The following is an 11,540-nucleotide window of genomic DNA, read 5'->3' on the forward strand; positions in this document are numbered from 1 at the left end:
CAGTCTTCGGGCTGCTCAGCCGAAGTGGGTTGCGGTCCCTTTTCCGCAGGGACCCGGAACCACGCCGGGGCCAGGGTAGCCCAGGCAGCTCTGCGACTGCGACTCCCAGGGTGCTCCGCTCTGAGGCCGAAGCTCCTCCTCCTATCGGCCTCGGACTACAAATGGGCGCGCGCGACCACTGCCGCCCAGTCAGCAGTTCCGGAGCAGTGCGGACCCTGACTACGGCGGCCGGCAGGGGGTGGTGGCGGCCGTTACGTGAGTCCGGAGGCTGGGCTGCGGGGCTGCGACCCCGGCGGGCCAGGACTTGGGCAACGCAGGCTAAGGCTATGGGCGACCACGGCGGTGCGGGCGGTTCCCGGCGCAGGAGGACTGGGTCCCGCCCTTCTAGCCTGGGCAGCGGCGGGCCCGCAGCGGTAGCGGAGGAAGTGCGAGACTCGGTCGCAAGCCCGGACGTAGGAGCCGGAGGGGACGCTCGGGCCCTGGCCCGGGACAAAAACGGAGACGCCAGAGTGGGCAGCGGCCCCTTGGAACTGAGGTAGCGGAGCGCCTAACTTCTCACCTCTGACCCACACCCCGTTGCTCTCTGTCTCTCTGGAGCGGCCTCAGTGGTTCGGGCCTAAGTCCCCGGACCATTGTACCCGGGGGGGGGGGGTGACACTGAAGCTTTGGTGCAGAGGGACAGCAGCCAAGGTCACCCCGTGGGTCTAAGAGTGAGCAGTGTGTGTGTGTGTGTGTGTGTGTGTGTGTGTGTGTGTGTAGGGGGACCAAAAGCGGCCTGTTAGGTGGGTACTTTTCCGACAAGTCCTCAAAGACTGATGCCTGTCCAGAGTAGTTCTGCCTTCCCATCTGGAAGAAGGTAGATGAGAGCGGATGTGGTGGCCCTTCTGAGGGTCCTTGGGGGTGGGAAAGGCTCCTAGAAGAGGCTGGTCTGCCAGGGAGGGCTCATCTGGCCTCAGCTCTGTCTGAAATCAGGAGAGTGGGGATCTGCCCAGGGCAGGGGCAGTGCAGGAGGCTTTCTTGTCCTTGCAGACCTTCCCCAGAGTTCATTAATCTCTCACCCAGAGGCTGGGGAACCCTGCTTATGCTAGCAGGAGTGCTCACTGGAAAGGCAGAGGAGGTCCCATGTGGGAACTTTCGTCCAGTGGTTGGGGTATAGGAGAGTTTGAGGTGGAGGTACCTATAGGAGGGCCCTGCATACCTGAGTGACTGACATGTCAGTATGAGGGAGTGCACCATGGCTGATGGGGAGAACTTGGCTGCCTGGGCATTGGCTTCCTCCTTCAAACTGGCCCTGAGGGCACTGGCAAGCCATTCTTTCTGGCCTTCACATTGATCCTCAGGGGCTCTGGCTTAGGGAGCAGCTAAGGGGCTAGGAGGAAATGGATAATGGGTGGTTTGGTTGACAAGAACTTACTTTCTCATTAAACAAGCCTTTCTTTGGTGTGTGTGTTGGGGTGTGGGTGTCAAGAAAGGACAGCTGTGGTATAGGCCCTGTCACTCCCCTTGGGGTTCTTATGGTTCACCTGGCAGATAAGATAACCTTAGTGTGAGGCATACTTGGCACAGTGTGAGCAAAGGTCAGGTGAGAAATCAAGAAGGCACTGTGGGGGAGGAAGCTGGCCCTTCTGAGAGGAGCAGTGGTTTCCTGTGGGCCTGGGGTGCTACTAAGAGAGGCTGGCTCTGTACTAAAAAGAAGTTTAAGGCCCTGGAGTTACCCCCCTACTGACTGCCCCAAATTGTCCTTCTCTCCAGGAGGTAGGAGAATGGCTAGTATGACTTTGGGAGTGGTTGAGAATTGGGGTTCTTTGTATGAGATTGAGGGAGAGAACCCACCAGACTGCCACCTAGGGAAAGGCAGAGAGAGCAGTCATGTTCCTGCTTTTCACTGGCCAGAAATCCTTTTCTGTATCTGTTGGCATGGGGCTCCTGTGAGGCTGGTGGGAAAGGCCAGTTTAGTGGAGGTCTTGAGTCCTTGAGAAGAGCAGTGGTAGATGGCAGAGAGGATACTATCCAGGGCTGGAGGAGAGAGCCAGTTGATATTCTATTGTGGATCTCCAGGACATGCAGGCTTTGTGTGTTCCTTCTTCAGCCCTGGGAATGAAACAGGGTTCAAGGCCTGTTGGTAAGGGTGCTAGACTCCATTTTTTTTTTTTTTTTTTTTTTTGAGATAGGGTCTTGCTATGTAGTTCAGGCTGACTTCTAGCTCACTATGTGGGCCAGGCTGGCCTCAAGCTTGTGGCGATCCTCCTGCCTCAGCCTCCTAAATGCTGAGATTACAGGTGTGCACTACCACACCTGGCCTGTTTTTTTGTTTGTACCAGGGATTGAACTCAGGACCTTATGCTTGTGAGGCAGGCAGCAGAACCACTGAGCTAAATCCCTGGCCCTGTTTTTGTTTTTTGAGACAGGGTTTCACAATGTAGTCCAAGCTGGCCTTGAACTATGTAGCCCAGGGTGGCCCCAAACTCATGGCGATCCTCTTGCCTCAGCCTCCCGAGAGCTGGGATTACAGGTGTGTGGCACCATGCCCAGCTAGACTTTACTTTTCCTGCTGGTGGGCCATCCTTTAGTCTGGCTACCTCTTGAGACTTGGTTGGCCCAAAGCTCACCCTTCTCTTACCAGTTTCCCCTCCTCCCTGCTTATTGCTGCTTTTGGTTCAGTCCAGCCTTCCTCTCCTCTTTCCTTCTGACTCTTTGAGCTCTCACCTCCTTCAGTCCCCAATACTTCCTGCTCACCTTGGACTGGGCAGATAAACCAGATTCTGGGTATAAGCTCATTTCTTCTGCCCTGTGGCAAGGTGAGTCTGTGAGGCAGGAAAAGGAGGAATTCCTTCTTGTTTTGCCTGCTGTTCACACTGGGGCTTTGGACCCTTCAGCTGGCCCTTGGTTTATGAGCACTCTAGGCAGAACTTTCTGGTTTTGGGTTCTGTTAGGGCAGTGATGGTGAACGTTTAGAGCTTTCAACAATAGCAAATAGCCCACTGTGGCACATGTGCTGTAGGTTGACCACCACTCTCATAGGGTGTTTGTCCCATAGAGTGTCCTCCTTACCTCTTGCATCCCAGGGGTTGGCCAAAGGATGGCATAAAGGAAGTTTCAAAGAGCTGGCAGCTGGAAGGAAAACTGGCAGTCTCTGCCCCTCCCCATTCTGCTTGACCCTAGAGCTGGACTATGTGGTCCTCAGAAAGTCCACACTTGGAGGCTGAGCCATTGGGCATGGTACAGACCTTGGCAGGTGCATTGTAGGGATGGGTGTGTACCAGCCTTACAGGTGAGAGTGAGTGAGAGATAGGAAAGAGAGGGCACTCTTCCTTCAGTCTACCTGGTTAGGCCTGGAGTGTCAGGAGAGAAGGGCTATCCCTTGTCCTTTTGGCCCTGAGGAGTGAGTGTAGGATAGCTGGAAGGCACAGGGCACTGGCAGGCCCTCCAATAGGTGAGAGGGTGACAAAGTCAGCTGTTGGCATGGCTGGCCAGCTCCTGCCTCCCCTCCTGGCATCCCTGTGGCTTGCCCTCTAGCCTGCTTACAGCTGACCACACTGGCAAGCCTGTATCTTTGTGGGCCTTGGTATGGGGGGGGTGTTCTCCCCCTGGGGCAGAGGCCTCTGACCCATAAGGGGAGAGGGGCAGCACAGGCTGAGGTTGTATGCAGTGTGGCTGCTGCCAAAGGGTGGACCTGGTTCACAGGCCATGGGAGGACCTGGTGCTTAGGTGTGGGTGGTCAAGGAAGGCCTTGGAGCCCCATAGGAAGGACTTGAAAAAGCTCTCATAGCATTGTCTGGTGGTGTCTTTGGAAAGGAAGAACCTTCTCTACTGTTTTCATTTTGGAGATGGCCATAGATAAAGTAGCACAGATAAAGTAGCCTTGGTGGCCAAAGAGAGCAGAGGTCACACTGTTGTGAAACAGTCATGATAATGTGAAGACAGCAGTTGATGGTGATGGCTCAAGGAGGCCAGCCAGAGCACTCTGGGATAGTTCTAGTGAGAGTGAATGGGCTTCAGCCTGGAAGACAGGGGCAGTGGGAAGGTCTAGTCTAGCAGACAGCTCCAGAGAGGCCATCTGCCTGCCTCATGGTGCTGTGGCTCTGGAGAGGATGGGTAGTGTATCTAGTTTAGGGTGGTGCCCAAAGCCAATAGTTGGTTATAATGGTAGGCACAGAGTTGGGGAGAAAAGGAACTCAGGTAAGACCACAGCCTCATAGGGCTGAGGATTTAGCTCAGTGGTGCCACGCCTGCCTTGCAAGCGCAAGGTCCTGAGTTCGATTCCTGATACCAAACAAAAAACAAAACCACAGCCTCACTGTGTGGGTCAAGATAGACCTAGTGGGTAGATGCAGGAAGCCCAAGCCCAAGTCTGGGAGAAGGGGGTGGACAGTGGTTGGAACTGGGATTGGTGTAGAGCTCTGTCCACCATGGTCCTGCAGTCTGAGATGGACAGGAGGAGGGGTGTGTCTACCCTCCTACCAGCCAGGGGCTGCTTTGAAATGATGTGGATGAGTCTAGGTGCCAAGCAGACATCGATCTGGGGGCCAGAGTTGGGCCTGTTAACACTGCCCTCAGTGCCTTGGTCCCCAGAGAAAAGCATGACCAAAGCCATGCTTTTCTCTGGGCACCAAGGTAAGACCATCCTTAAGAGGACATCTGTGCCATGGTGCCTCTGCTATGGACCCTCCACCCTGTTCCCACTGCCCAGATACTCTGAGGTAGAGATGGGTGTGGTGAGAGGAAAAGGGAGGCCCTGGCCTCTCCTCTTACGAAACCAGGTCCTTGCTCAGTGCTGTAAGTAGCTTCCTGGTGGCTTTGCCACTGGAGGGCAAGGCAGAGCTGCAGCTGGTGAGTGAGCCAGGGTACCACTTCCTGCCACATGGGTTCTGGTCTTGCCCCTGCTGTCCTTGCCAGGGGCGGGGGCAGGGCTTTGTCCTAGCCACATAGTGTCCTCTCTGCCAGGGTCAGTATTCCTCTTCACAGGCAGGGTCTGTTTATGTGTCCCCCCTCCCCAACACTGATGAGTGCTTTCACAGATGGGACCTGGTTCTGCTGCAGGCCCCATCAGGTGCCTGGCCCTCAGGTGGATTCTTGGTGCTCCCAGCTCAGGCATGATCATAGTGCTTATCATGAGCACGAGGACCAAGTCCCTGCCCCCAGAAAGATGCATGTTAGGCAGGGTGCTTGGTCAGCTGTTTTACTGAGTCCCTGTGCTCCCTCAGGCTTATGTCAAGTGTAGGGAAGAGGCCCTTCTGGACTCTTGGTCTCCTTAGGTGGTTGATAGGCCTACTGAACAGGGTGGACTCCACCCTTACCCTTTTGTCCTAGCACCTCAGTCCTGGGTAGCCCACATATCCCTGTGTTGGATTCTCTGGTGGCTTGAGAGTCTGGTTGTAGTCAGGGTCTCTGGTGAACAAGGCCAAGGTCCTGGCATAGAGAGATCAAGCCCATGTAGGCCCAGCCAGCTTCTGCCTGCTATGTGCCCCCTCTCACTGCCTGGAGAAAACCTCTAGGTGGTCCTGAGAGCTTTGTCTACTGCAGGCCATGTGGCTACTGCCATGGCCTAGCCTGGCTTCTCCTTCCATCTGTAAATGTGGAATGGGATGTGTGGGCAGAAGAGACGGGTCGTAGTGGTGGACCTACCCCTTCCCTGTTGGCATCTGCTTACCGAGGAGCCTGTCCCCTGCTCTGCCAGGTGCCATCGCCTGCAGGATTCTTTGTTCAGCTCTAACAGTGGCTTCAGCAACTACCGTGGCATCCTGAATTGGTGTGTGGTGATGCTGGTAAGTAGACTGGGGTATGGGAACAAGCCTACCTGGAGGCAGGTATGGCAGAGCTGTCTACGCTGGCATTTTTCCTGGGCATAGGCTCTGCCCCATGGGTATAAGCACACTGCAGCTGCCACGAGAAGTCCACAGCCCGTGTGGCTGGCAGCCCTGGGCTGGTGGGGAAAGCAGGAGTGGTCCCTGCAGTGGTCACACGGGGGTCTTGTTGGACCCCAGGAGGTCCCTATAATGGCCATGAGGATAGTCGGGGGAGACTTAGCAGTGTACCTGGGTTCAAGTATTTTGGCTATGATCTGTCTCTGGGGTGCAGAGTCACCCTGGCTGTGCTGGCTGACATGGGTGGGCAGAGAGGGGGTGTGCTCTCTGGGTATAAGGCCTCCCTGGAAATGCGTGGCCTTGTGAGTATGGAACCTCCAGCACTTTACAGCCCACACTGTACTATAAGCCCCCTAGCTCCTTGTTCTTATCCTTGGGTCCTAGTGGATGGAGCCCGGGGATATATCTAAGGTCTGCAGTCTCTGGGGCCTAGTTTCCACTGACACTTTGTGGGGGCATGGGCAGAAGCCCCCACCCCAGAGGCTGCTGGAGTCTGAGCCTCAAAGGGGCAGCCTGAAGGCGCTGTTTGTGCTCAGCTTCTGTCACTCAGGGCTGATATGGCCCGAAGCCTTTGACCCTTACCCACGTGTCTACCTCTGCTTTGGGCACAGCTCCTATGGATGTCCATGTGGAGTGGCTCCACACACCACTTCCTCCCATATCCTGTGGGAGATCATGAGGCCTGGAGGGTGAGACGGTGGGCACAGTGAGCACAAGGCCAGCCTAACCCCCAGAGGACAGGTCCCTTTCCTGAACTAGGCTGGGGTCTATAGAGACTGCTGGGCAGAGGAGGCCCTCATCCAGCCTAGGCAGCACTACATGTTTTCTCGCAACCCTTTGGGCCTGCTGACCCCGGGCCACAGTTCACAGCCTTTCTTCTGTTCTGACTTTCATCAGTCCTTTCTATATGGTATGGACACCCTGGACTCTCAGGAGAGTCCATACTCTGGGTGACAACACATGTGTTGAGGCAGCAGGCTGGCAAGACAGTCTTGGAGGTGGGGGTAGGTGGGATGGCAGCTCTAGTGTCTGAGCTTGTCACCACCTCTATAAAACCTTCCCTTGCAGTGTTCCCTTGCTGGTGTTGCTTTTCCACAGCATCCATCACCTCCACTGTTTAGGACCTCAGCTCTGGGTAGTTGGATGGTGTGGTGGCATTAGGGCCTGGCTTTCAGGTGGTTGTGAGATGGATAAGGAGGCTAAGCATCCAGTCCCAGGCAACAGTCAGGAGCCTGTTTTGGTACCAGGGATTGAACTCTGGACCTTATGCTTTTGAGGCAGGCGGCGGAACCACTGAGCTAAATCCCCAGCCCCCAGGAGCCTGTTTTGATGGGTGCTCAGTCCTTAGAGGCTGTACTGGGCCAAGCTGTCAGAGCTTGGATTGTTGAAGGAACAGCTGAAGCAGGGCAGGGACAAAATACCTCCTCTTGCCCCTCAGCTATGATGAGATCTTCACTTTGCTTGCCCTCCCCTGCTGAAGCCTCTTGCACCCAAGCTGGGCACCGCAGGGACCAGCCTGATTTGTGGAGTAGTGTAAGGGTACTCTCCACCCCTACCCCCAGTAGGGACTAGTCCTTGGAGTTCAGCTTTGGGCCAGCTTCCCCAGGCAGCCATGACTTTGGGGACAAGACCCTGGTGGCAGGCTAAGGATCTGGCTTTGGCTTCCTCAGTGGTTCAGCTTGGCAGGAGGGATGAGGATTCCTGAACTGCAGGTCTGCTTGCTGCTAGAGATGCCTGGTAGTGGGGTTGGTCCCTCTGCTTGGGACAGTGAGAGACACCTCTCTGCCTTGTATTGACTAGTGTGTAGTGAATCTCAGTGCTTAGTGTGGACACCAGAAGGGGCTGGGTCTGTAAGGTAGAGGCTGCCACCCTGACCTTTTGCTCCAGAGATGCTAAGGGGAGCTGGGAGGTGCTAGTGGGACAACCTGTGGCCAGTACTCTGAGGGCTGAGCCTTCTTGATGGTTTCTTGCAGATCCTGAGCAATGCTCGATTATTTTTGGAGAACCTCATCAAGTGAGTACTTTCTGCAGGCCCTGCCCATTGCCTGCTCAGGCCCTACCCCCAGGCCAGGCCCTACAACCACTCAGGCTCCTATTGCCCCACCTCCAGGTATGGCATCCTGGTGGACCCCATCCAGGTGGTGTCTCTGTTCCTGAAGGATCCCTACAGCTGGCCTGCCCCATGTCTGGTTATTGGTGAGCTGGGCTCTGAGGAGGGCCATGGGTGGGCACCAGGCTAATTGGGGCTCTGAACCTGCCCTGTGATGCTTCTGTTCTCAGTGGCCAATGTCTTTGTTGTGGCTGCATTCCAGGTTGAGAAACGCCTGGCGGTGGTAAGCAGTGCCTACCCTCTTCCTACCAGTTCTTGAGGGGCTGTCTGAGTGAGGCCTTGATTAAATCCCCCCCCACCCCCAACAGGGTACCCTGACAGAGCAGGCAGGGCTGCTGCTGCACGTGGCCAACCTTGTCACCATTCTCTGCTTCCCAGCATCTGTGGCCTTACTGGTCAAGTCCATCACTCCAGGTGTGCTTCCATTCCCCCTGGGCCAGCCCTAGCTCAGCCTCATGGCTTGGTTCCCTAGGGTATGATGGGCTGTGGCTGAGCATGCCTCTTCTGCAGTGGGTTCCCTGCTGGCTCTGGTAGCGTACACCATCCTCTTCCTCAAGCTCATCTCCTACCGGGATGTCAACCTGTGGTGCCGACAGTACAGGGCTAAGGCCAAGACTGGTGAGGGATTCAGGGGCTGGGCCTGCCTCAAGGGTTGTGCCTGGGTAGCACATCCCACTCTACCCTCTGCCCTGATTTGCTTTCAGCCTCTGTAGGGAAGAAAGCCAGTGGGGACAGTACCCAGGGCACCATAAGCTACCCAGACAACCTGACCTACCGTGGTGAGCACCTGGGGGGTCTGGGCCCTAGTGGGATGGGGGGGAGTAGAGTCAGATCTCTGCTGGTTCCAGCCCATCCCTTCCCTTCCAGATCTCTACTACTTCATTTTTGCCCCTACTTTGTGTTATGAACTCAACTTTCCCCGCTCCCCCCGAATCCGAAAACGCTTTCTGCTACGGCGACTCCTTGAGATGGTGAGGTTTGGTGCTGGGGGAGCCACCAGGGGCAGGGCCTGGTGGTGGCTGGGGTCTCAGTGGCTGATCTCTGGATCTTTTCTCAGCTGTTCTTCACCCAGCTCCAGGTGGCCCTGATCCAGCAGGTAAGTGGGGAAGGCGATGGGTGGTAGGGCTCAGCATGGCTGAAACTGACAAAATAACCTCCTTTGCAGTGGATGGTCCCCACCATCCAGAACTCCATGAAGCCCTTCAAGGTGAGGATCTGACTCTTACAGCTGGAGTAGGCTTGGGGGTTGGGGGTATGACGACAACAGTGATGGGACAGTGGCTGAGGCAGTCTGTGCCTTGCAGGATATGGACTACTCACGCATTATTGAGCGTCTCCTGAAGCTGGCGGTGAGTGTCAGTGGTTGGCAGGTGGGTGGAGTCTGAGGGTGGGAGTGTTTTGCAACCTGGAGCCCCCTCCCTCCACAGGTCCCCAACCATCTCATCTGGCTCATCTTCTTCTACTGGCTCTTCCACTCCTGCATGAATGCTGTGGCGGAGCTCATGCAGTTTGGAGACCGGGAGTTCTACCGGGACTGGTGGTGGGTGGCCTCAGGAATGGCCCTGGGGGGCCCAGTGGGTCAAAGTGTGCCCTGCTTATCCTGTTGTCTCTTGACCCCCAGGAACTCTGAGTCTGTTGGATACTTCTGGCAGAACTGGAACATCCCAGTGCACAAGTGGTGCCTTAGGTGGGTGATTGTGCGCATGTGTGGTGTGAATATGGCATAGGCTTCTTCCCGGGGCTTTGTCCCATAGCTACTTCCTTTGCAGACACTTCTACAAGCCCCTGCTTCAACGGGGCAACAGCAAATGGGTGGCAAGGACAGGTGTGTTCCTAGCTTCAGCCTTTTTCCATGAGGTCAGTGCTCTTTGGGTGTCCTACCTCACCTTGTCAGGGGTGTAGCCAATGACCGAGACACTGATGCCACTTATCCCTTCTCTGCAGTATGTATTGAGCATCCCCCTGCGAATGTTCCGCCTCTGGGCTTTCACAGCCATGATGGCTCAGGTGAGTGAGCTGGCTTGCCAGCCTGCCTTCTGCCTCTGTGTTGAGCCCCATTCCATGTAGTCACTGTGGCTGATGGACCTTGTCCCCACTTGTCCCCAGGTTCCACTGGCCTGGATTGTGGGCCCCTTCTTCCAGGGCAACTATGGCAATGCAGCTGTGTGGCTGACACTCATCATAGGGCAGCCAATGGCTGTGCTCATGTATGTCCATGACTACTACGTGCTCAACTATGAGCCCTCATAGCAGGGACCTGAGCTGCTCCCGAGTCTGGCTTCTCCTCACTGTCCACAGCCAGAGCTAGTCGTCTTCTGCCTGGGCCTGGAGTCCTTTAGGTGGCCTGACTGCCTGCACCCTTCTCATGCCCTGGGGGGTCTCTATCCCATGGGGCTCCCTCCTGTTCCTATGAGATGTCAACAGCAGTATCCAGCTGGCGGAGACAGTGTCAGGAGTTTGCTGACCAGGGATCAAGGGCATCAATAAAGTACTGTCTAAAGTGACTTCCCTCAGGCTGCTGGGGGTATGGGGCCTGGTGGGAAGGATAACCCACAACCACTGGAGTCAGTGCTGTCCACTGGTCCTCGTGCTTCCAGCTCAGGCTGTGACACTGTATCTGGGTTCTGCTGTCCCCTTCCATCCCAGCCAGCAGCCAACTTGGGCGCCAGTGACTGCCTGGGGTTGGTAGGCAAGACTGTTCAGCTTCAGCAGTATAGGGCATAACCACTGAGAGGCAGCAGCCTAGCTGAAGGTGGGTAGTGGGGGAGGTCCAGCTGAGGTTATACTTCCTGTCCTGCCCTTGCCTTGCTTATCTTTTGGATCCCAGTGTAGGATGAGCCTGCCTGGCCAACCTAGATACACCCTGATATCCAGCCTGAACCTGGGAAAGGGTACCCAGGCTTTCTGGGAGTGGGCCTCAGGCAGGCCGGCCAGAGACCAAGGAGTCCAGGGCCTTTCTTGTGTGTCTGGCAGACTGAGGAGGCTTAGAACTTGGACGCTATGTTCATGGGTCACTCACCTGGGGTGGCCTCTCTCCTCACTGCCTGTAGGGCAGTGGTGGCGAACCTATGGCATGTGTGCCCCAGCAGGGTGTTATTAAAAACTAAAAGGTTTGCCGTCATTACTCTAGGAGAACCTGGTTCATTTTCCTAGAGGTGAGACTGTACAGAGATTCCCTGGAGCTAGACTGCCCCTTAACCTAGCTCCCTGGGATGGGCCTACTCAGCAAGGTGGGCCAGTGGCTCTAGGGTGCCTTGCAGAGGGGTCACGTTTGTCTTGTATTCTATTTCCCCACCTTTGGTTCTCTTGACAGTAAGAGGCAGTCCCATGACTTCTGGAAGGCTGCCTTGCCTCCAGCCCGTCTACTTGCCAAGTTGGGCAGAGGCCACCTTAGTGGCAGATAGAGGTAGGGGGCAGCCCAGGGCCTGTGCCCCTACCTTGTCTTGGTGGGCTTGTACTAGGCCATAGCTCTCTGACCCACAGCAGTTGCCCGAGATGGGCCACTAAGTGGACCAATAAGGTGGGGAGACCTGTGGAGGGTGGGTGGTGGCCTCATGACTGTGCTA

General features: G+C 55.9%; 1 protein-coding gene across 2 annotated transcripts; it reads left to right on the forward strand.

Annotated features, from left to right (window-relative positions):
- Positions 1–10,478, forward strand: Dgat1 (diacylglycerol O-acyltransferase 1). 2 transcript variants are annotated; one of them, XM_004837731.4, is made up of 17 exons: positions 1–535; positions 5,678–5,765; positions 7,838–7,878; positions 7,975–8,060; positions 8,145–8,197; positions 8,283–8,388; positions 8,485–8,592; positions 8,679–8,753; positions 8,842–8,945; positions 9,032–9,070; positions 9,140–9,181; positions 9,279–9,323; positions 9,402–9,514; positions 9,596–9,661; positions 9,744–9,831; positions 9,919–9,981; positions 10,081–10,478. In XM_004837731.4, the coding sequence occupies exons 1-17, from the start codon at positions 162–164 to the stop codon at positions 10,222–10,224; spliced, it is 1,635 nt and encodes a 544-aa protein (XP_004837788.3). In that variant the 5' UTR covers positions 1–161; the 3' UTR covers positions 10,225–10,478. The 2 variants fall into 2 exon arrangements, with proteins under 2 accessions (XP_004837788.3, XP_004837789.2); XM_004837732.4 differs by lacking the exon at positions 8,485–8,592 and having other exon boundaries at positions 172–535.
- The last annotated feature ends 1,062 nt before the right edge of the window (positions 10,479–11,540 follow it).

This window comes from Heterocephalus glaber, unplaced genomic scaffold (assembly GCF_053883595.1).
Source record: "Heterocephalus glaber isolate CG9 unplaced genomic scaffold, H.glaber_assembly_v1.0 deba00000281, whole genome shotgun sequence".
Taxonomy (NCBI): Eukaryota; Metazoa; Chordata; class Mammalia; order Rodentia; family Bathyergidae; genus Heterocephalus; species Heterocephalus glaber.

Bases quoted from the DNA above. Each gene is read 5' to 3' on its own strand.
- Dgat1 (XM_004837731.4), top strand. From the start codon at position 162: ATGGGCGCGCGCGACCACTGCCGCCCAGTCAGCAGTTCCGGAGCAGTG. The intron at 8,389-8,484 runs GTGTGCTTCCAT...CCTCTTCTGCAG, and splicing joins GGTCAAGTCCATCACTCCAG to TGGGTTCCCTGCTGGCTCTG. The intron at 9,662-9,743 runs GTGGGTGATTGT...CTTCCTTTGCAG, and splicing joins GTGCACAAGTGGTGCCTTAG to ACACTTCTACAAGCCCCTGC.